This window comes from Falco punctatus (genome assembly GCF_963210335.1).
Source record: "Falco punctatus genome assembly, chromosome: 2".
Taxonomy (NCBI): Eukaryota; Metazoa; Chordata; class Aves; order Falconiformes; family Falconidae; genus Falco; species Falco punctatus.
In genome coordinates, this window is record NC_137581.1 from 74,529,512 (window position 1) to 74,553,070 (window position 23,559).

The window sequence follows — 23,559 nt, forward strand, 5'->3', positions numbered from 1 at the left end:
GGGTGTGTAGCCACCGTGCAACCTTAGCTCTGCCCCCTTGTGCACACACAGCGATGGCACCCTCCCTAATTACACGGTAGGTATCGTCGCACAACCCTTGCCTCATTCAGCACAGGGGCAACCATAAAATGACTGTTTCCTCACTTCTGAGACTATCTAACTCTTAGGTGCGTGCATGGGGGAGAGGGATTAATTGTTAGATGCAACTTTATTTTTGCCTGCCGTCAGTCCTTCCTACCTGGTTGATTCTCTACCCACCTCTGGATATTTTACAACCTAGCGCTCATACAGCTTTGACCAGGAAGTGCTCAGTCTATCATTATACTTTAATCATTAAAAAAAGCCCTCGATATGTGAATCAAATTAAAAGATGCATGTTCCCAAATTATTTCTTCACAATTAATTGTAAAGAAACTTGGTACAAATTATGATACTGAACAACTAGAAATTGGGGCAAATGAAAAATATGTATGAAATTTCAATCACTTAAGGACGGGAGTAGTCTTTAAGGCCTTCTAAACTTCAGCCACATTACCACCTTCTTCAGAGCCAGTTCTCCACACATCACAGGTACCAGATTTAACTACAAAGACTTCTAAACTACAAAACATTCAGCATTTAGTCTTCCTCTACCTCAAATTTCAATGAAACGTGACCAGCAGAAGAGAAAAATGCAGGAGGAAGATGCCAAATAAATTCCTTGATAAGCTCTTAAAATACCAAAAGAGACTGTATGACCATGTTTGTTATCAGTAGGATGACTTTCAGTGACCACATTTCAAGTGTTAATATCCTGGTGTCACAAGTAATACTAATTTAACTTTTACTAATCCACTGATTAGATTTTTCTTTTTAAAAAGCTGCTTATATCAGGATCTTTAGTCATGCAGGGCTTTTTTTCCCCCCTCAAAATAATTAAGATTAAACACTGTAAAAAAACCAAAACAATACAGGCAGTAATTTCTAATGAAACTAGTAATTATTTAGACCACTGAAAACTAACACAGTTTACACTATGTATCAGCAGTTATACTGTCTGTGCAATTGATACTTGGAAAAACGTAAGTTAAACATAAGTTCCCCTTTACTTCTGCTGATTTTAGTTAGCGAAGCAATCACTGACTGCACTCCGTTTACCCTCCCAGCTCTGTATTTCCGTTCCCTGAGCTTCAAGATCAGAATATCAGACCAACTTCCAATACTCTTTATTGGGGGAAGGCTCACTTCGATAGCAACTATTACTAATTTTTCAGTTTGCAACTTGAAACAAACACTAAGTTTTTGCAGTGAATCTAGATTTCAGAGCTCAAACCACCCTCTTTCCCAAAAAAACTGTCTTGAATCCCACATATAAAAATTAGATGAACCCCCGGTAGGATGTGGCAAAACAGATGGTCACTTTTAAAAGCCACGTGAAAGCCCATGTGCTGAGAGTGTGCAACTCTAAGCTCGGGTAAAGAAAAAGAAAAGAAAAACAAAACAAATTTGGTTTAGTTGGATTGAAATCCACAACGCTTCTTCCTGGCAAGTGCAAGAAAGCAAGCTTTTCTTGGAAAATTTGGAGGCCAAAGGGCTGCATCAACACCAGACCCCTCTGCTCACCCGCAGAGTTCAAGGACGAGCCACCAGGCATCCCTCTGTTTTAAACCTTCCATGGGAGAGCTGCACCACGGGCGCACGAAGACCGGGAAACCTGACAGGGGAACTGGGGCCAAGGAGATGGGACTGGAGGCCTGGATGACTGCTGCCCTGCTCTTCCCAGCCCCGTTTCTTCCCTCTAGGCTCTCCCAGGGAAGGCACCCCGACGATAAACCTGTACTTGTTGAGAGTTACAGACTCCCTTTCAAAAAGATACAGAAAATTTTAAACATATGCACTTTTCTAGATTACTATCTGGAAAATGTACTTGAAGTTTTCTTAGTGCTAGTGTAGTTTACTGATCCAAGCTTTAATTAAGCATGCTCTAACCAACACTTTTGCTTTTTGTTGCACTGCAGTTGCTATTTTGAAGTTATTATGGAAACAAGGTTAGTCTGCGTAAAAAAGTTCCCGTTGACAAGCTGATTCACTTTTTTTAAGCAACGACCGGACACAGCAAGTCAAAGCAAGGCAGCAGGTAACTGCCAAGGGGCAACTCCAAGCAAACAAGTATCCTACGAGGAAACTACTTGTCCCTGGAAGAAACCAAGTTAGGGCTGAAAGAAAAATTCTCACAGCTGTCAGATCTGCCCTGGTTCTACTCAGGCAGCTGACATTTCCCAGGTTGGATCTTCACTGCCTTCCTCCAGCACTTCCAAATTCAATACTTTTTTTTTTTTTTAATAGCTAAGAACAGACTGCAAAAAATACTCGGGTCACATTTTTGTCATGCTGCTTCTCTGTAGTTCGAAAAAAAGATTTGGAAAGTGTTACACACCCTAGGCACAATACCCAGCTTTGCTCTGCCAAGAAAAACTAACGCTAGAAAAATGCTCAGATGACTTCAAACTGTAGGCAGATATGCCCTTTCTGTCACTAGGGTTCTCTCATTTGTTTAGGGGTTTTATCACTGTCTTTTGAGAATGAAAAAAAAAGAATCCCGGCCTATCACAGAAGGATCAGGAATTAACAAAAAGCAGACAAAATGCTACCCAAGGATGCCATGAGTGATGAAATGCACAAATATGCTCTTGCTGTGTAGTGCACCTGTCCCACCTCCTCTCCAGTACTTCAGATATTCTTTAAAACAATATCCTCGCCTGCTTACCGAAACACCATGCTCTCCCAAGACTTTTTTTCCCCCCCTGTTCCACTGGTTAAAACTACTGACAGAGCCACAAAGGCTCACTTGCTGCCGAGCAGAAAAAGTTAAAGGCACTGACTTGTATGCAGTCGTACGCTCAGCTCTGATGATGTCCGTCCGGACACGCTGTAAGTTTACAAACTCGGAAACATTTTAAAGTTTTCAAGTGTAACATGAGGAAAGAGGAAACTCAGATCTCTTGTTTTCTGGCAAACTAAACCTTCCCCTAGCGAGCATTAAACATGCTGTTGACCCAGATCGGAAAAGGGCAAAACCGTAACTTCTCCATCAAATGACGGATCTGAGGACCCTTGGAGAAAACTACAAGTGTCACTCACCCGTCAGCTTGAAGGCTGCGAGCGAGTGACAGCCGGTATCGAAGTTTAAGCTTCCAGAGAGCGGGTGCGCGCCCCTCCCGGGCGGCCGGGGCAGGGAGGTCAGGGCCGGCGGTCCCGAGGCGGCGGGGCGGAGGAACGGCCGCCGGCGGCGGCAGGAGCGCCCGGCCAGCGGCCCGGCCAGCGGGAGGCTGCCCGCCGCTCCCCGCCTGCCAAGCACCTACCTGGGGCCGAGGGAAGCTGCGGCCGCGCGGCTCTAAGCCGAGGTCTGAGGCGAAACCGTCAGAAGGCAAAAAAGAGGAAGAGGAGAAGTGGGGACCCCCGGCCCGCGGAGCCCCCACGCCGCCTCCCGAGGCCGCAGTCAGGCCGGCGTGCAGCCAGCCGCCCGTCCCGGGCCCGGCCCCCCGCCCCGCCCCGCGTCCGGGGCGGCCGCGGGCCGGGGGCCGGACGGGGCGGTAGGGGCCGGGGCCTGACGGCCGCCGGCGGCGGCGAGGGCGGGGCCCGGCGCAGCGGGGGCGGGAAGGGCGCCCCGCCAGCCGCAGCCCCCCCGGGCCGTTGCCCTCGGGCGGCGCGGCGGGCCCGGCCCGGCCCGTGGAGGGGGGCGGAGGAGGAGCCCAGCGGCGACGCCCCGGCCCGGGCCGCAGCGGTGCCTTAGCCGCTGCCCCGGTGCGGAGGGAGCGGCGCGGCCCGGGCCCCCCTCCGCTGCGGCCAAGGTCGTGGCAGTGCTGTGCTGTGCGGCCCGGGCCGGCCCCGCCGCCCCCCGGAGGTCCCGGCCCCGCGCTCCCGGGCAACCGCCACCCTCCCCGGGGCGGGTGGGGGAAGGTGCGGCAAACTTTCCCCTCTTTGCGGCGGGGGCTGCCGCCCCCGGCCCGGAGCCACCCCCCGTCCCGCAGCCGCCCCGCCCCGCGGCGCCGGCTGCGATGCTCACCTGGGGCCGGGGGGCAGCGCGGGCGGAGGCGGCGGCGCAGCTGGTGCAGGATGACGAGGAGGCCGATGCAGTACACCCGGAGCAAGGGCACCAGCGCAGACAATAGCGACATGGCCGCCTCCCGTCCCGCGGCGGCTGGCTCGGGGCGAGGCGGGGAAGGAGCTGGCCGAGCGGCCGGCCTGTGCGTGGCACGGTGGCTCGCCACCGCCGCCGGGCCGGGGGGGCGCGGCGCGGCCCCCACCCAGCGGAAGGGAAAGCGCCGCCGCTGTCACAGCAGCGCCGGGGCGCGCCGCGGCTCCCGCCCTTCTGGGCATGTGCGGCGGGGGAAGGGCCGCGCCGCGGCCGGCGCGGGGAGGGAAGGGGCGGCGGCGGGCGGACCGGCGGCCGGCCGCGGCGGGGCGGAGGCTCGGCCCCCGCGGGGGCGCCCGGGGAGCTGGGGAGGGGGCGAGCGGAGCCGGCGCGGCGGCGTGACTCAGCAGCGAGCGGGGGGGGGGGCGGCGTGACCGGCAGGCGGTGTGACAGGCCGCCCGGGGAGGCGGCCAGCGCCGGGTCTGTTACAGCGACGAGCGGGGCTAGAAGCGCCGGGGCGGGGACGGGGCGGGCGGCTCCCGCTCGAAATGCCGCGGCTGAAGGCGCCCGCTGGGCGGTTGCGGGGTTTGCCCTCGCTGGCGCAGACGAGGGGCCGGGGCGGCTGCAGCTGTTGCGGAACCCGCAGGCACCGCCGGGCCTGGGTGCGACCGCTGGCACCTGGGGCACCCGCCGCGCGTCCCCCCGCCTGGCCGCGGCTCTGGCAGGGGCAGGTCCCGCCGTCGCCAAGCGCCGTGTACGTACGGAGCCTTCCTACCGGCCTGACTGCGCGCCCTTGCAGTCACGCTTGGCGTACCACGCGGTTTATTCCGAAGGTTTATTGCTGCCAGTTTAAAACCCTCAGCCTGACTCTTTAAGACGCCGAACACCGGCGACAGAAGACCGCGTCCTCCCTAGCGGTCCCTCCGGTAGGTGGCCGGTTCCGGCTGCGGGCAGCGAGCCCGGGCCCCGGCGGCGCGGGCTTCATTCACAGAGCCGGCGGCTTTGCATAAACGCGGATGAGCCCCAGTACCGGGGCAAGGCAAAAAATGGGAGCAGGCCTTCCGCGGGAGGAGACGCTGACCTACATAGTCGGTTTCAAATCCTTCGGTAAGGTTTTGGCTTGGGGAGCCATGCAAAGTTCTGGAAGTGCGTTTGAAACGCAGTCTCCTCCCCTTTATAAAAAAGCAAACGTACTTCCTAGAAAAAATACAATTAACGATATACTTCTTCAATGTCAGATTAGATTGCTCAGCAGAACTGACTTTCTGTCTTCTGTCAGAAATACGCATACAGTAAAAGCGGTGTGTAGTTGCTCCAGGACAAACCCAACCATTTAATTCTATGTATCTCTGGTGAATTTTTTTTTTATTACTAACGCATGGAATTATGCAAATGTAAATAATTAACATCATGAAGTCACATCAATAAAGGATTCATTATTAATGCATATTCTTCACAACCGTGCGTGGAGTAGGTAGAAAGAGCATCACATAAAATGACATGAAAGAAGAAACGCTGACATTTAGTAAAGTTGAATTCTTTCAGCTTATCTCAGTAAAAATCAAATCTCTACTCCTTTATGTTGTTTACATCCTTTTCTCAGAACTACAGCATTAATGAAAGCCCTTTGCAACATTAAACTGAAACTTCCTACAGTATATTTACACAATCTGTATATAAATAATGTAATTGCTTTCACACATTTTCTAGAATAAAATCAATTGATAAGGCAATAAAAACTCCTCTACCTTTTCTCAGATGACACTATCCAAAGAGTTGGACTAACTGGGGAACAACCAATGGGTTAACATTATGGTCTTATTGGTCCCACTACTTTTTCACAAGGTGTTAAAATTTTCAACCCTCTGTGGTTCATGAGTACAGCTTCACAGAAAGGATGAGGAAAATTTGCTTCAACGCTCTGTTAATGTTAATTATTTTTTCTAAAGCCTGATGGGGCACAGAGGAGAAATGAAAATATTAACAGAAGACTGTAGGTCTTTTGATTCTTTTCAAATAGTGTCTTAGAATACATCCTAATTTAAATTGATACATCCTTTAACCTGATTTTTCAATAATCACCATCTTATTGATACTTTGGGTTTTTTTCTTGCAATCGTTAACAGAAACCTCGAGTATTTGGGCTGGAATCTTGTCCATCTACTTTAAATACTTCGCTGAGGCATTATTACCTCAATGAAATCTTAACTGTCTGAGCCCTGCAAGGGATGAAAGGAGCAATCTAATTGCCTCAGCTTTGCTGTACAGGCAGCGGACAGAGAGGCGCTTCTGAAGACCTGCAGAAGATGATGACTGCTTCTTTTGAGGTGCTTACAGTGCTTCCTTCTTTCCACCGACTGCAAGTGAACTCACAGTGCCAGCAGGCAAAGCCAGCCTGCGGTTAGAGCACAGATACCCTCTTGGAAAGTCGTTGGAAGCCAGTAACCCCATCCAGACTTGCTGCAGCCTATCTGTCCCTCCTGCAGGACTGGCGCTAACGAAGCAGTATGTGATCACAGTGCTTCCACCCACACTTTGCATAAAGATGCATAAAGCTATAAGAAAGGAAGTGGGTGATGTTTCTAGACTCTAATTAAGCCCTGAGCTCAAACTTCCCAGCGGAATGGCATAATCAGCAGCCATCAGGTAGCGTGGATGGTAGGTGTTGCAGCTGAGAGCCTGTGCAGCTGGGAATGCGCAAGACACGGGGCCACATCAGAGCAGACAAAAGGGAACCCAAGGTTAGCCTAGCAGTTCAGAGGCTCTCTGGCACGGGGAGGAGGGTTATGAGGTTATGCCCTATTTTTCTTGTTTGTTCCATGACAATCTTGTGTATAACACATCTTTTCCAAGTATATGAGTTTGCTCCCCCAGAGAACTGGAGCCAACAACTCCTCGTATCCACCATGCGGTGGTTCCAGTTCAGTAGGAAAGGTCGATGCTTTTTGCCCAAGCATGACATAGTAGTTGGGGCAGTCTCCTAAGATGTCGACACTGTCACATCAATCCCTCTCAAACAGTAAAATGTACACTTCTACTCCTGTGCTTAGCTTGAGACGTGCTCTCTGCGTTTTGCACGTATGTCGAAGCTGATGGCCCATGCCGGAAGAAGCCAGACATAATTCTAACTGCTGCTAATTTTTCAGGCTTCTAAAAGGGATTTAAATGCCTGTCTTCCTAAGCTGGATTGCAGTGGGACTTGAGGCAAGAGATAAGTGCCTATCTTCCCAAAACAGGATCTCCTTAACATGTGTGGGTGAATAAAGTTAAACGCCCGAGGAGCTTTCAGGTTCAGCAGGGAGGTGCTCACAAGATTAAGCAGTGCTGGGAAACAGTCTGTTGGGGTTGCATCTGGAATTCATGTGGAGTTTTGAGCACCTGCAGACAATTTTGACAGGCTGCATATGGGTTTTTTTCCCCCTCTGCAAAAAAGAGTCATTTTAGGTACCCCTTAGAATAGGCAGCATCTTGCCTAATGCTGGGCACTTGGGCATAGCAGGACCATATGGAGCAGTAAGGTCTTAGGCATCCTCAGTAGTGGCCTGGGGAGGGTCGGTTAACTGGAAAGGGAAAGAAACTTTGCCAAGCGGAGAGGTGTCTGCAAGCTATGCAGTAGGAAGTCCCAGGGAGCGAGAGCAGGCTCCTCTGCTGAGGACAACCATCTGATGGGACACATTTATTTTTCTTTACTGGGACATAGTAGATGAGTGTAAGACCACCAGCCTTCTGCGTAACAGAACTGGTACTATAGCATTTGCCCATGAAGGAGGATGGCTTTTGATCCCTCCCAGTCTTTTTCAGATATTTCACTTTTCAAGAAAATAGTGTCATTGGGGAAAACTGACCCTTGCTGGTGTGGCTGTAGTCATAAGGATGTGAAGCCCGGGAACACAGTAAAGAAATCTGAGGGGGTTTAGCCTAGCGTTTAGGTTCAAGGGATCAAGGGGACAGAGTTCCAGTCCATATTCACTGAAGAGCCTATCCTTTTTAGACTAGAGAAGAATAGGACAAAATACGGACTAATAAGTGCAAATAGAGTCCTGGAATAGGGATGACTTTCCCTCTTCAACCAAATGCTCAAACCATTCAGCTATAGTGAAAGAAACATAGTGTGCCTATTACTGGTGCTGAGCGTTTTGGTTTTTTAAAGCCACTGTCTCTGCAGCAACTATTGTATTTGTACATCTGGGTGTTCAGCCTGTGTCACACTTTCAGGATGTATCTGGTCTGGAAAGCCTGAAACATGAGTAGCTGGGGCTGGGGCTGCATCCCCCCCAATATACTCATACTTATCAGGTAAGATCTGGGCATCCCTCCTGCAGTTCAGTCAAGACTCAGAGACCAAAAAGTCAGAAGAAGGCATGTAGATAAAAGCAATAACAAAAATAAAAATAAAATAAAATCTCCAAACGTGTTTACATACAAAAATTCTGCAGGAATATAAAGCAGGTGAGCTGCTAACAAAAATATACAAGCTTTTGTTAAAAAACAACTTCTGTCATAAAACACTTCAAAAGAGTAAATCTGTTTAGAGTTCAGTAAGAGTATTAGCAGCCTACAAACTGTACTCGGCAACTTGATTTGGTGAATTGGCTGAAAGAATAACAAAACATCTGGAAATTCTAGATGTAGCAAGAACTAACCAGCATTATTTGAGCAGTGGAAAATCAGCTCTCACATAGTTCTGGGGCTTTATTTGAAAATGTCTGTAAGTAGATAAACTTATTAACATACATGAAATTTCAAAAGCCCTTTGACAAGACCCTGCACACAAGGGATGCTAAACAATCAGGGGATAAGACCCAGCATATTCACAAAACAGAAGAAAATAAACAAAACCCCATGCTAAAATGAGAGTGAAACAAAAGTTACTGATACTCATCAGGAAATCAGAGTAAAATAAGAGCAGGGTGTCAAGCTTCCATACCATATCCAACCCCAATAATACGTTGTAAATATCTTGGATGAGGTAAGGGAAAAGCTGTCGCACCAAAACGGTGGTGTTATTTCTATCAGTCAAGGTGGGAGAGGAGGGGTGGAATTTCAGACAGGTTTAAACAAGCAGGGTGGAATGGCAATATTCCAACACTGATAATATAATGCTACTGAAAAAAAAGATTAATTATGCCCGCTATAGCAATGGTTTTGTTGACAGTTAGTTAATTTGTGTTAAAAAATATCTAGTGTCAATAATTGCCATGTGATTATTTCAGTGTTTGTGCAGTTATGTCTGCAAGCACCTGTGGCATACCCTGTGCAAAACTGCCAAACCCACAGCTAAGAGGATTTTGTTAGGGTTCAGCAAACAGCCAAGGTGATGATTATGGTCCAAAGCAAGAGTTTTCCATAACACCAGGTCCTCCATGTATCTGTGATTTCCTCCTTAGCCACACTGTAAGATAAACACATCTTTCATCAGAAACTTGGTTAGCACCAGTCTAATGTGAAGGAAATAAAAAAGCAGAATCACCCTAGAGGTGCATTGGCTTTGGTTTAGCTTTGCTGAAAGAGGGTTCACCTCACTGCTAACCCGAATCACAGCATGCAGCGGGAAGGATGAACATGGACAATTTTCTGGTCTGTAGGGTCAGAATGTCTGAAAGCAAATGGAGCTGAAAAGCCCAGTGCAGTAAAAAAGACAGGGCTGAGGCTTGCTGCCCCATGCTGACCCCAGGAGGAGGTGTGCTTATGTGGGGTGGGCAGGTGGACCAGGAGCAGAGGTGGATCCTGTACAGTGACCTGAGCTGGGAGGTTCCTGAAGCCTGGCGTTACCTTTCTCCGTTCTAGATCGAATATACTGGGGGATTATCAAGAATCAGAGGTGGTCCAGCAATTCTGTAAGCCTGCTCTGCAACTCTTTTTATCGCTTTCCTGGCACAGCTGCTTTACGCTCCTCTTTGTCAACGGGTCCTGGCTCCTGAATCTCCCTAGGCACTTGTTAGTGCTTCCCTCTAAACCCCCCCAGCAGCCTTCGCACTGTTACTTCTCTCTGTCCTGGAACAGATGATGCTCTCTCCCATTTTTCCCAATTCCATCTCACTTTACTTTCTTATCACCCAGACAAACCTGTCTCTCTATCTGCCTACAATCACTGGATTCCCATTCTCTTGATCACACCTGCCTGTCAGTCATCCAAAAAGATTACATACACTTTGATTTTTCCACTTCCTTTAATAAATGAATGATTGCAGCATTATATAACTTGTTTATGTTTGGCTTGTGCAGTAATGGTTTGGACTTCGGCTATTCTATGGCAATTCATTAATTTACTAAGCACAAAGCAACTCTGTAAAAAAATTAGCAAGGCCAAGAAATGAACAGACTCAACATTTTAAATTTAAAGGGAAAATTTAAACAAATTAATAAAGAGCTCCTGCTATTCTTGAGGACAAATTCATGTATGACATAGATAAGGCAACAGGAAACGGTGTGAAAAAACATTTCTCATTCCTTGTCCTTGGGGTGATCCAAGTCTCTGTAAATACTGAGCTTTATTTTTCATTCTTCATCTCATTTTTGTCTGTATAAAAGAAAATCATACTGTGATCAGTGCCAAATTGCCTTCAGAACAACTGCAGGGAAGATTCAGCCAGGCTCAGACTTTCTCCTCAAACACTTGCCAGTGAGGAAGCATAGAATGTTCCAGGATTGTAGTTTGACCCCCTAGAATATATGCACTAGAAATTATCAAAGACAATTCATTTTGCTGATAAAAATAATCTAAAGGCTGGAGAAAGCCAAAGGCTTATCCTGACAGTTGTTAAGAATGTACTTTCAGATTTGGTTGGTCGCTGGAACAGGCTCCCTGGGGAAGTGGTCACAGCACCAAGCCAGTCCGAGTTCAAGGAGCATCTGGACGACACTTTTAGTCCTATGGTTTAGCTTTAGTCCTGCGAAGAGCAGAGAGTTGCACTCAATGATCCTTAGGGGTCCCTTCCAACTTGAGATATTCTATAATTCTATGTCTGACTCTGATCATACATAATATCATGGCCTTCATAGTTTTCAGAGGTAATAAACTATTCTGATTATACATAATACACTACTTGTGACAGTTTAATTTCTGAGTCTATTAAGACAGCAGTTTAATTCAACATCATAGAATCACAGAATTATAGAACAGTTTGGATTAGAAAGGACCTTACAGATCATATGGTTCCAACCCCCTGCCATGGGCAGGGACACCTTCCACTGGACCAGGTTGCTCAAAGCCACATCCAGCCTGGCCTTCATCATCATCATCATCATCATCATCATCATCATCACATCCCAGTCTGCTGAGACAGTGCAGAGTGACAGATCTGCCATTTTTTTAAATCTTTCACTAGACACTCTCAGTTGCGTTACGAAGTAGGTATTTCTCAGTCCTTCAGCTGCCCTGAGAGCCATGATTGCTCAAGCCTGATCATAACTTGCATTCCCACAAGGTGCAGTGGTTAGAAATGGTGCATTTCAGATTCTGGATTCATCCTGGTTTTGTGTTGTTTTCTAATCTGCTGCTGCTGTTTCAAGTAATATCAACTATTTACATTCAGCATTTAGTGATGATAAGCCTTACATAAAGGATTTAGCTATCACTGCTTGTATATATTTTTAGGTAAATTTTTAGTTTCTGCGTTTGGCTTGTTGGTTTTTTTTGTGAAAGTATGCTTTTAAGTACGAGCATGACATTATAAATTGACATAGGTGGCTCACAAGCATAAGAAGCTTTTAAAACTAAGATGTAAGACTGTTTTATAGCAAGTATTTTTCATCTAGTAAAAGGCCTTAATCCAAACCAACTAATAATTCAAGTGAAGATTTGCAGTCCTTAAAGCTACTTCTTAAAACTAGGCTGTTGGGGTGTTTTTTTTCTAGAAACTCACAAAAAAACATCACCCGGTGATCTACTACATGTCACTATGACTGTTAATTGATAAGTCTAGGATAAGCTGCTTTAGCATTGCAGAACATTTTATTCCACAATCCCAGCTAGGAGATATTTTTCTATCCCTCACTTCACTTCAAAGCAGATTTATCTAAGGTTGAGATTACTAAACTGAGTTTAGACATAATAAAAAAACAAAACATACATTTACATTGTAAACATATAGTTTATAAAGGTATATGCACATTTATGTATACAGACAGATAAAATAACATTGTGAAATTTCATTAATCATGTGGAAGGGGAATGAAATTTCCTGCGCCCGGGAATTAATAGGGAAGTGTTTAAAGTGGTTGGTTTAAGCCGTTACTTCTTTCCTCAAAAGAGTAGGGATCTTTTACTATATAAATCACATTACAGCATCATTACTACTTTGAATAAAAAAGTTATACTGGCTATAACTTGCACTTGTTACACAAAAATTATAGGTGGACAGCAGATTCTCCTGTTAACCACATGTTTAAGTTGCAAGCCTTAGCAAACAGGTTTTTATCTATCAGAAGTGTAAACCCAGGAGCCTTTACTACTGTTCCAAAGTAAAGAAAAGCAAGCAATGAAAACCATACATTATGTACAGGATGAGCGGCTTTATGCTCATGATTTCACTGGCTGGGTTTCTAATTGCAAAACAAGGGGGTTTCCTGCAACTTGCATGTGGTGTCTTGCACCCATCTTGCTTGTGGCCAGCCTGTCTTTCATTGGGGTTTTGCTTTGTAATAATGAGATTATTAACAGCCAATTTGCTGTATTTAAATATTTTTTTTTCATCGAGGAATCAAGGTAAAATCTGCATTTTGCATCTGGCTTTTCCTGTTTTTTGTTTGCCACAATATCAGTCCTGCCTTTGTTTTGCATTTGTCTTTGTCTTGCAACGAACTGTTTACAATAAGCCATCAATAGCAATCAAGGATCTGATTCTATCTCTCCTGCTGTTGTTGATTAAATAGGGAGAGTATGAACCGAAAGAGAACTTGACTGCTTAATCAAAATACAGTTTATTTACAGAAAAGGGCATAAATTTGTCTGTAGTCAGGCCCAAATAAATGGCTTTTTTAACCTGCAGGTTTAGTTTTCCCTCTATTTAATTATTAACTGTTCCTGCTCTAATCAAAATGTTAATAATTTAAGTCATGATGTTATGAAAGAAAATTTTACTCAGCTTCAGAAATACATATGGATGAATGCATGATCTATAGTTCAGGGATGAGATCAAGCACTGAACAGCCACATTGGATGAGATGAAGATCAGCACAGATTTGTATATATCTGTTAAAATGACGAGGACCAGATATCTCAGAGGGAAGTTTAAAATCTTGTCAGCAGAAAACCTCCTACACGGTAATCTCCACTTTACTTCTCATCTCCACCTATTATACCGATACTTAGTAATGGTTGTTAAACTAAAACTCTTTAAGATTTCACATCCATTTTTTTGTCTTGCTGCCATTAATTGTCTCTTTAGATATATTTGATATGTAGATGATTCTCCAAACTATTTTTGAATTTTACTCTTCTAGTTGTGCTGCACTTCATGTATATGATTACAAACAAATGTCACAAAATATTTTAATTTTTTTATAATTTTCCACCTTCAAATTTCATTGCATAGCCCTTTATTTCTGTACTATGAGGCAGGAAAGCAAAATTCCCAGTCTATCTTTAAACCACTTATTATTTTATATACTGCTTCTTTGTCTTACTCATTTCCTGTTTACTGTAAAAGATCTTTTATGTCTTTTCAGAGGGAGTTCACGATACAACACAATCTGTTAACTTTTATGTAGACACCTCCTGTTCAAAGTGTCTACAGAGTGTCTATTAATGTAACTGAGACTGACATATGGAAAGAGGTGTCAGTATAAAGAGTAATTAATGTATTTACAGTGCTCAACTTCAAGTGTAAACTAGGCAAAGATTAAAGTATAAGTATTAAGTAAGTGAACCACAGACAAGAGATGTTCTTGTTAAGGCCTGCACTGAACTGGCTAGTCATACCGTGCCGTGCTCTTCCCTATTTTTAACTGTGAGATATGAAAATATAGATGACAATGGCACATGATGTTTTCCTAAAATTCAGCTTGCAGGCTTTTGGCTGTCTCCAGCACTGGTGCGCCTCATTACAGCCATCCAGCCCTGGCTTTAGAGGGTGAGATCTCTTCACATGCTGAGAGTAACGAGATTGGTGCTGCCGATGGAGAGGAGCCAGAGCCTTATCTAATGCCCCAAAATGCCTTTGACAGCATCTGCTCTCACATCAGCACACAAGAGTTCTCCATCTGTGCCATTCTGCAGCCATATTCTGGGACTGCATCGCCCCTTCACCAGTCAGGCCACTATGCTGCTAAGAACAATTTGTAAGTAACATTTTTTTCTGCACTTTCTTTTTCCAATTACTATTGTTTGCCACTGAGAGAGGGAGGGAGAGAGGAAAAAAAGAAATAAAATAGAGGTATTTGCAATGAGTTCTTGAAACATTTTAAATATAAGACTTGGTCTCAGCTTTTCCTTTTTAATTATTTGCTGCTGCTACTTGGAATTTTCAGGGCTGTTTGGGCCTGTAATAAGTTGTTTGGTTTACAGTTACAACAATTTAATCCTTCTGGGGGTTGGGAAATATTCTGATTACTTCTCTCTTGTTTCTGCTGTGTCATTGTCTATGCTCATAGTATGTATTGCAATGATTTTTCTAAAAAGATAAAAATCTATCAATACAATTTTCTAAAAGCAAACACTTGATGTATACTTTGATACACAAGCTGCAAACTATGTCGTATAGGAAAATGAACACACCTGTTGAGTGTAAAGATGCTTCATTTTCTTCCCAGAATAGATTTTTCCATATACCAAGAATCAGGCATGTTCTCTCTTACTTTCTTGCTTACATAAAGCAATCTATTGCAATCTATTATCTTGTTTGCTTTTTTTGCTGTGCACTAGGCTGCTAGTTTCAATGATTTCCCCTTAATAACCTCAAGCCGTTTTTCTGATCATTGCACTGGATGATGGCTCTACTAAGTACATATACTTTAGTGTGGACTTTTTTCCTCCCAGACTAACCAGTTCCCATTTATACATTCTACAATGATTCCAGTGGAAAAGCCAGCCAACTGGATGTTTTTATAAATGGTTGGTTTCTGTTCTTTGAATGAAAGGCATTCACCCCTTTAGAGAGGGCCAAGAAGTACATCATTTTCAGTGCTCGGGAGGTGATTTTTTGGTGCATTTAGGCCTCCTGCACAAAGGGGAACTTTGCTCTTCTTTCAGTATTAGCATTGTGCCTTCAAATAGAAATCATTTTACCTTGAATTAAGCTTGCTACGCATCAGTGGCACACTACTGACTTCAAGCTTATTCCACATTTACAAGAGAGAGAACAGGTTTCGTTGCCGTGAAGATACATTTCTTGATAACTTGTAGTCACTAATCAAAAACTAATCCAGATTATTAGTGACTAAAAACCCATGCATCTGAAATGTGGAGTGATTTAATCATCTCTGCCCAGCGTCTCCAGAAATTATCATTAATGATGATAGGAAATTGTCTCAGGGGAAAATGAGCGAGCAGGTAGTGATAGTGCACACAGCCTCCTCCCATCACCTCCACTCTCTGCGGTGCATTAACTCATTTTCTTGTCTAGGCACTGCTTCACTGATTGACCAGTTCTATTTACCAGCCTTCCTAGGTAGAGCTTGGAAATGAGAAAAAAGCATGGCACCTCGCCTACCTAGTCATTTATTTATTACATTTCATTCATTAATTTCCTTGCTTCGATCTACTCTCTGAAAGCTTTTGTTTATCTTTCTTCTTTGTCTTGTACCTACACTTTAAGTGTAAGGCTGCTGCCTCTGACATCTCTGCAGAGAACCTGAACCTGTGCTCCCACTTCTCTGTGCAGGGATTCTTCTGAGGAGCTGGCTGGGGAGGGAGGATGGTCACTACCAAGCACTCCTGAATGCCAGCTGACTCTGGCAGTACCACTGGCAGTCTGGAAAGCAGAAGAAATCCTCCCGTAACAATTTTGTAGTACTTAGTGATTCTGCAAAATTTTAGGCTTTCCCTATTTTTCAGTGCCCTTTTTTATTTGCTTATAAAATAAACTCACTGAAAGTATTCAAATCTAAGAAATAAGCCCTAGTATGCATCCAGAAAGAAATATATCTATTAAGATCAGTGATAATTACGTTACAAAACCCCTATGGACTCATTAGTAGAGTCAACAAACAAACATTGCTTTCCTAACAGATTTTTTTTTTCTGACTTTTTTTTTTCCCCTCTGATAATCTGCCAGTTCCTTAAGCTTATTTCTTCACCCCCTAATATTCTGAAAGGCACCATTACTGTCTCCTGCATCTTTAGCACCCACCAATTCAAATCAAAACAGCAGCAATGAAGATGGATACTCCCTGTCAGGCATTGCTTCGTCTCCTAGCAGAGCAAGGAGGGCGAAGCCAGTATCATAAATCACTTTCCTTAGTGGGTATAGTCAAGTGACAAGAGAAGTTAAAAGCTTAAAATGATGTTCCAACTTCACTTGTCATTTTCTATGTCCCAGAGGGGCAACACCCCAGCAGCGGATACGTTCCAGCTCAAGGAAGGAGAGAGGGGCTGCATGGTCTCATGGCCCATACTGAAAACTATTTCCATCAAAGACCTGGTGCTATGGCTAGGCTGCAAACCTTCTGTCCTTCTGTCAAAAGCTAATTTGCAGCTGTTAATATCTTTACAAAAAGTACAGAAAATACTCAGGCTGAGAATTTCCTCTGGTAACACATGAAGGGCACGACTTGAAGCCCAGCAAGTCCATGAAACACATCTTGGTAGGCTTTGGTTCTCTTTGGACATAACACCCAACTGCAAAATGAAAAGCAAGGGCAAAGCTGGGCAGAATATTCGAGAATACTGAGGAAGGAAGGCTGGGGAGGGAGGGGTGCCTGAAAATACCCAGCACCCTTTCAAGTCCGTAACAATAGATGACAAACAGAAAACAAAACAGCAGCTGAAATCACCTTCCATCACAAAAACGTTACTCTCCATCGATTGCAGAATCATTTAGGTTGGAAAAGACTAAAGATCAAATGAAAAGGCCTCGTTTCAGGCCTCGTTTCTCTCCAGCTGTCTCTTTGAGCAGCCTGGGAGCTGATCATCTATTTTCTAAATCCTTGGAAGCTTCTTCAGCCCTCAGAGTGCCCAGCCTGCTTTTGGGGCAGGTTTCCCTCGACAGCTAAAATGTAATTGCTGTAGAGGATCTCTCCTCCCAACTGGGGTTGTTCTGCTTTATCACTAATTTCTGCAACACTGCCTTTGAGTCTCAGATTTATTTACTGACCACAGTGCCCCTGTAATTAAACTGTGGGTTTGCTTCAGAACGTGACCCTAGGAATAAAAACCGAAATACAAGCACGGCGTGATTCCACATAACTGCAGGCCAAATGACATCCTCAGTTACCCTCGCACAATGCTGTAACTGTCAGTGGGGTTGCAGAGGTGTAACTGGAAGGAGGATTTGGCCTGCGGAACCGTAAATCCCACGGGATAGCAGCTAGAAAAATGCCGGTCAACTTGCATAGCCCAAGCCAAGCTGCAGAGCTGGCGGGTACAGCTAAATCACATTGTAAATGTACAAAGTGGAAAAAAATGTTCCAGATGGCGTGTTCTTCCCCTTAAATCCTCTCAACTCTCACCTGGGGATATGAATATCTCTAGACGGAGTCATACACAGAGAGGCAATGCTGAAGAAGAAAGTCCTGTATACAAAAAAAAATCTGACCTCATACTTGAGCCGTTTACTGGAAAAATCTTAAACTTTCTATATCTATTTTTCTTTGAATATCAATAGTCTTTTTTTCTCTACTTTTATAACCGAACCAAGAAAGGAATAGGTCAAACATATGTTAGCTTGTAAAATTAGAGAGTTTTTATGCTTTGCTAAGATCCCAGTGCTGACATGTCTGATGTTAGAAACAATGGAGCAAAAGATTTAACTGACTGAATAAATGTGTCTTGCATAAGTCACATACACAAGAAGAAAATAAAAATTAAGGAAAATTGCTGAAATGAAAAGCATAAGCTGTGAATATCAATAGACTACAATATGTAGGCTTGCATATTCTAGCTGCCATTGCTCTGTTTGGCTTCAGAAACAAAATTATCTAGAATAATTATAATTTACAGCTGTTAAGAATCTCCATGCTCAGGGAAATGCTAACACTTCAACATTTGTTTTCATGCTGAATCAAAATTAAAAAATTCAAATTCCTCTCAGAGAAAAATTCTCAAAAATTATGTTTCTTCGTATTAAATATAGATACTCTCAAAACACTGTCCTACATATATCACTAACTGCAGCTTCTAGTAGGAACATATTGTAATATTTGATTTGGTATTCCAGTATGATTACAAAGTCAACATGAAAGGAATAGGAAAATTAAACACTTACAATTCACAAAGCAGAATATTTTGATGTTGAACAAGGATGTTGGGGTGAGATTTTCAGCACTGTGGAAATGTTTGCCTTTTGGAGAAAAAAAATTATTTGCTGACAGTAAACTTTTTCATCCACTATTGTTTTACTAGCTAAGTTTTGACACCTCACTTCTCTTTGACAATATTCTGATCATGCAGTTTGTCTTTCCTTCTCGCTTCCTTCCTTTCTTTCTTCCTTTACATTAGCATGATGACAAAGCAGCTTTATTACTGTATTTGGATTTTTTTTTACAGTACTTAGTTAAATGGAAACCTTCACATCTCTGGACTAATGTGCAAAATTGAATCCTTGTAAGATCCAAGCAAGGTGAGTAAGCAGATAAAATGATGGACAAAAAGAGGTGTGCATTTAAGGGGAGAGCTAGGATTAAAGGCAGCATAGCCCTGGGTCTTACACTGTGCTTCAGACTATCATGCCTCTTGAGAAATGGCTCAGTGCGTCAGCTCACAGAAGAGATCAGCCAGCTGAAGCGCCATGCGTAAAACCAGATTTCCAGTGTATTTCTGATAATACAATTCATGCACGTGGCAGTGCAGGCAGCGGGTGGTGCACCTTCACGAGTATTTTATAAAGTTCAGACAGATCAAGGAGCATTCCTCTCGAGGCAGAGCTCCTGCCTGTCCTAGCAGCCTGTCTGGCTTGCACCCCAGAACCATCTGAGCTGTGGCAGAAGAGGCCCTCCAGGAGACGCTCCTAGGGCGTGAGGTATTCAGGCCATGCTGTCAAACTGGACCTGGTCCCAAGTAAAAACCCCTGGAGTACCAGCTCCTTTTTCCTCCAGTCTGCTTCTGCTGAGCTAGTGCAGACGAAGCCAAAAAAATCCACGTGCCATCCACTATATTTGGAATCTTTTTGCAACTGTTAGTTAAGATCAGACCTTTTTGAAAGTATTTGTGAAGCATAATCCTTAAGAAATGCAGATAAAATGCTATGGAAACATACAAGCCCTATGGTGCAGCACAGAGTGTAGGGTAGGTGCACCCATGTTATCTACCCATAAAGGCAATGTTTGCACTGAGAAGTGCTCCTACACTCCCTGACCCATCTCTGTAAGCCCTTCAGCTGCTTCTCCATGTCTGGAAACCAGGTACTGGGGGAGGATGTCTTCTGTGATGCCCTCATGGGAGATGCCTCAGCTGAACAAGGAGGCAGCCAGCTCTCCTGAACACACCAATGCCTAGTTCATTGAAAAGTCCAGCCGCAGCACAGAATATCCTGCTGCTCTTCTGACATGGAACCGCATCAAAAGCTTGGCTGGAAAGGGAGAAATAACATTTGGCAATGACATGTCTCCCACCCAACAGCCAGAGCCGCAGTTCCACAGCCCGGTGCTCGCCCTGCACCCCCCATGAGCAGGCTGGGATTGCCGGCCCCGACCGACGTGGTCCCCAGAGGGAAAGCTGCGGTGTCTCCTCGCACAGCACTCGGGCACCTCTGCCACTGCCGCCAGAAGCCTGCCTGCGTGTTGGCCCAGCAGAGGACTTCCACAGAGCAGCCTCCACATCCAGGCACCTGCGCTTGGCGCTGAAAGATGGGTACTGCAGGAATTTGCTCTTCGCTTTTCTTTTCAGTAAACTGCCTCCAGTACAGGCCTTGGCTTTAGAGTCAAAGGCCTCTGGAGTAATGAACTGTTATTTCTACTACAATGGGATCGTTGTGTATAATGGTATCCCTTAACTGCCACTGCAGTGCAAATTATGAAAAGCAAGAATATCTGAATATAGAGACACTTGGCCCTTGTGACAGGAGATTAAGGTCTGTTCTCCAACACTGCTGCACATCCTGAACTCCAGCTCAAGTCAAAATTAACTACATACATGCAATACTTCGAAAAGCAAGCTCTTAGCCTTTACTAACATATGTGTGTTCTGGATATCCCTATAAATATCCAACGCTTTTCAAGATCCTACTAATCTCCTGTGCATCCTGGTCCCATCAGAGTTAATGGCAAAACTTGGCTAAAAAGATCGAAGTACATTTAAAAAAAATAATTAATAAGTCTGTGGGTGTGTTATCTTTTGAAGTTTTAGTGGGTTTGATTGCTTAATTGGTTATTTTTTTACTGGGAAAAAAAAAAAGGCAAGGAAATGTTGCCATATCGTCCGCAATATAAAATCATTCCTCTTTCTTCCTATTTTTCATGCCTTGAGAGTCTACGATTTTCAGCCTCTTGGATAAAATCTTCTTCAGACCTGTTCCTGCTTTGCTTTGGTGTTGTACTCCTTAGAAGCAATAATGACCAGAACAAACTCAGGCTTCTGAGAAAGAGCGTGTTATTTGTACAGTGGTATTTTAATATTCCAAGAATTAAGAGTCTAAATATTTAATCTCCACTGCAAACTGTCTGAAAAGCATGGTATTGTTAAACAATAGCGGTAAACTGCTGAGGAAAGGTCCAATCCTTTTCTTACTGATGTCAGTGGGAATTTTGCCAGGAAGCTCAGCATGAGCAGGGTATAGCCCAAAGTAATCAGTTCTACAGATGATTACATGAAAAGCCCTTAATTATAGCATGATGATTGAGTATTATTACAGTCATGAGACAGAGGCATCTTCTGGAACCAAAACCAAGAAAAAGAACGCATTCAGGCTATTCCTCCTCTGAGTTGTGCCTCTTTGGCAGCAGCCTTTTATCAGATGACTTTTCACATGTTAGCACAGCTACTCTGGTTTTGGCCGCAGCCTGACATGCACAGCAAAACGAGCCCAGATTTCCTGTTCCACAGTTCCTCTCTGCTAAAGGTCTCTCAGCCCACAAAGGCTGCACCGTTCAGTAAGTAAAACGCTTTCGGCAAACGCAGGAAGCACTCTGCACTTTGTTGTCCGTCTTCTCACTTCAGTTGAGAGGCACGTCTTCCTCCATAGGTGCCTCTTCCAGGCTGGGGAAGGGCAAGTAGCTGATGACCCTGCGTGACGGCTGCTGTCTCCATGAGGGAAGGTTGTGGCGCAGACCCCCACAGCCGGATGCCTGCTTCTGCAGCCTCGATCAACCTGCCTGGTGCTCGAGTTGAGAGCATGAGGAAGCAGGTTGTGGCCGTGAATTGGGCACTGAGGGCACAGTGATGCGTGCCAGCTAATGGCACACCTCTGCAAACACGTTCAGGATCTTTACGGTTCTTCATTTGTTAGGCAGATATATGGATGCTGTTTTGCACAGTTCATCTGAGAAAGTGAAGCTTGCACAGTACCCTGCAAAAGCAAAATCTGTGTGAAGATGGAAATATGATTAGACTTTGTATGAACTTCAGATTAAAGTGTTTTATTATTATTTATAAGGAAGTTCATTTTCTCCCTGTTACTTGGAGGTCAAACAGAAGCTTGCCCTCCCTACTGAAATCAGTAATTTGGCAGCTTAGCAAAATCTTAATAAAAGACAAAATGCAAATATTTATAAAACATGCATCACTCAGTGTTACTAAATCATCAACAGTGTTTGGTTTTATTGTCAAAGTCACAGGAAGCTGCAGTGATGACAGTGGGAAAACACACGTCCACAGCAAGTTTTAGGTACATTTTGGGGGGGATTTTCTTCACTGCCTTACTTAGGAGAGAAGTTTTTACGTTGCATTTTAATTTATTTTCCACATTTGTATGTTGCTTAAGTTTCTTATCTGAAAGGAACTGTGAAACTCTCCCACTGCTTCCTGCCTGAAATTGCTCTCTCTGGATGCAGCTGCGATTTCCCTGCCATGATACATGTTGTCAGGCTTTGTCTCCTCTTGAAATTATCATTAAAATGGTATACTGGCAAGCAGTACCATTTGTAACGGTGCGGGATTCTAAAATATTTTCAGGTTTTTTCGTAATAGCAGTTGGTAATTTCCTGAAGCTATGCATTCTGTTTAAATATCTTTTCTTTCTGCAGTCCTCTGAAGCAGCAGTAAAAAAAAAATAATTTCTATTTCATTTTAACCTCTCAAGAGACGAGCAAAAATCAGTTGCCTAGCAAGCAGAAGTACTATTGCCCATGGTAAAAGGTCAAGACAAAAAGGTGCTGAAAACTTTTTGGATACTTACATAAAGAGATGATTTATGACTTGGGAGTTGTTTATTGCACAAAGGGGTCTGTATTTGACCCTGTGCATCCTGCTCTCACATACTTAATGCCACTTAAAGGAGAGGAGTATCAGCATTCCACAGACAAGCTTTCTGACATTTCAGAATGATAACAGCTACCTCTCAGCTTAAACAAACTGAGAAATATGCCTGGGAAATAATTTGTCATCAGCTATAGAAATGTCAGAGTTCCAGTTTAAGTAGCAGAGGTATTAAATTCTTTTCACTCTTTGACCATATGCTAAAATAACCATCAAATGAAAAGCTTTTGTGTTTATTTTCTAAGGGCAGCCACTGTATGTGGTAATACTTTCCACAAGAATCCATCACACAATATACATATTACAGTTCCGAATATTCCACCTACTCTAAACCTCTAAACTCTACTATGCTGCAGTTCTTGAGATCTTTGTATAGAGCAGCTCATGTGTCACACAGCAAACATGCTGCACGTGCCTCTCAGTTGGGTGGATGAATTTCTGGGGTGCTACAAGCTCAACTTATGAGAGTGCAACATTCATTCCATAATGTCACTTCAGAAGTGACAGCTCGATCTGGTTTTAGGCTTTGTGCAGACCTAAGTAGGAGGAAGTACAGGGAATTCATGTCTTTTACACAAAGAGGCTTGGCATACCTATAGTCCCTACACTCTGGAAGTGTAATAACCACCTGGCTACCAGTGTTCTTAAGGGACAGGGAGGAGATGGAACCACAGCTACCCTTCCTGTGATTTGCAAGGGACAGGAAAAATCTCTAGCAAAAGCAAGCGAAAAGATGTCCTGTCAGCCACACAGTACACCAGAAGGCATCTTTGCACCCCACGTCTTCTATAGTATAACCAGGAAGTCTGACAGACAAAGCTTTCACTTTATTGCTCACGTTCAGTAAGAGATCTGTCTGGACTAAGCAACCAGGGTGAAGCGAAATGCCTCCTCCTTCCTTATCTGCTGCTATGGAGGCATGAAAAGTCAATTGTAC

The 23,559-nt window shown here is 44.2% G+C and overlaps 1 protein-coding gene across 4 annotated transcripts in view; it reads right to left on the minus strand.

Moving 5' to 3' along the window:
• Nucleotides 1–17,099, minus strand: part of ZBED1 (zinc finger BED-type containing 1) — a 180,599-nt gene extending 163,500 nt beyond the window's left edge. The window contains exon 1 of one of the 4 annotated variants that reach the window (XM_080376064.1): nt 4,046–4,402. In XM_080376064.1, the coding sequence (XP_080232190.1) occupies nt 4,046–4,157 (112 nt within the window). In that variant the 5' untranslated portion in view covers nt 4,158–4,402. Of the gene's footprint in view, nt 1–3,120; nt 4,021–4,045 lie in introns of those variants that run through there. The other 3 variants (XM_080376061.1, XM_080376063.1, XM_080376062.1) reach the window with 3 other exon arrangements.
• Between the last annotated feature and the right edge of the window lie 6,460 nt (nt 17,100–23,559).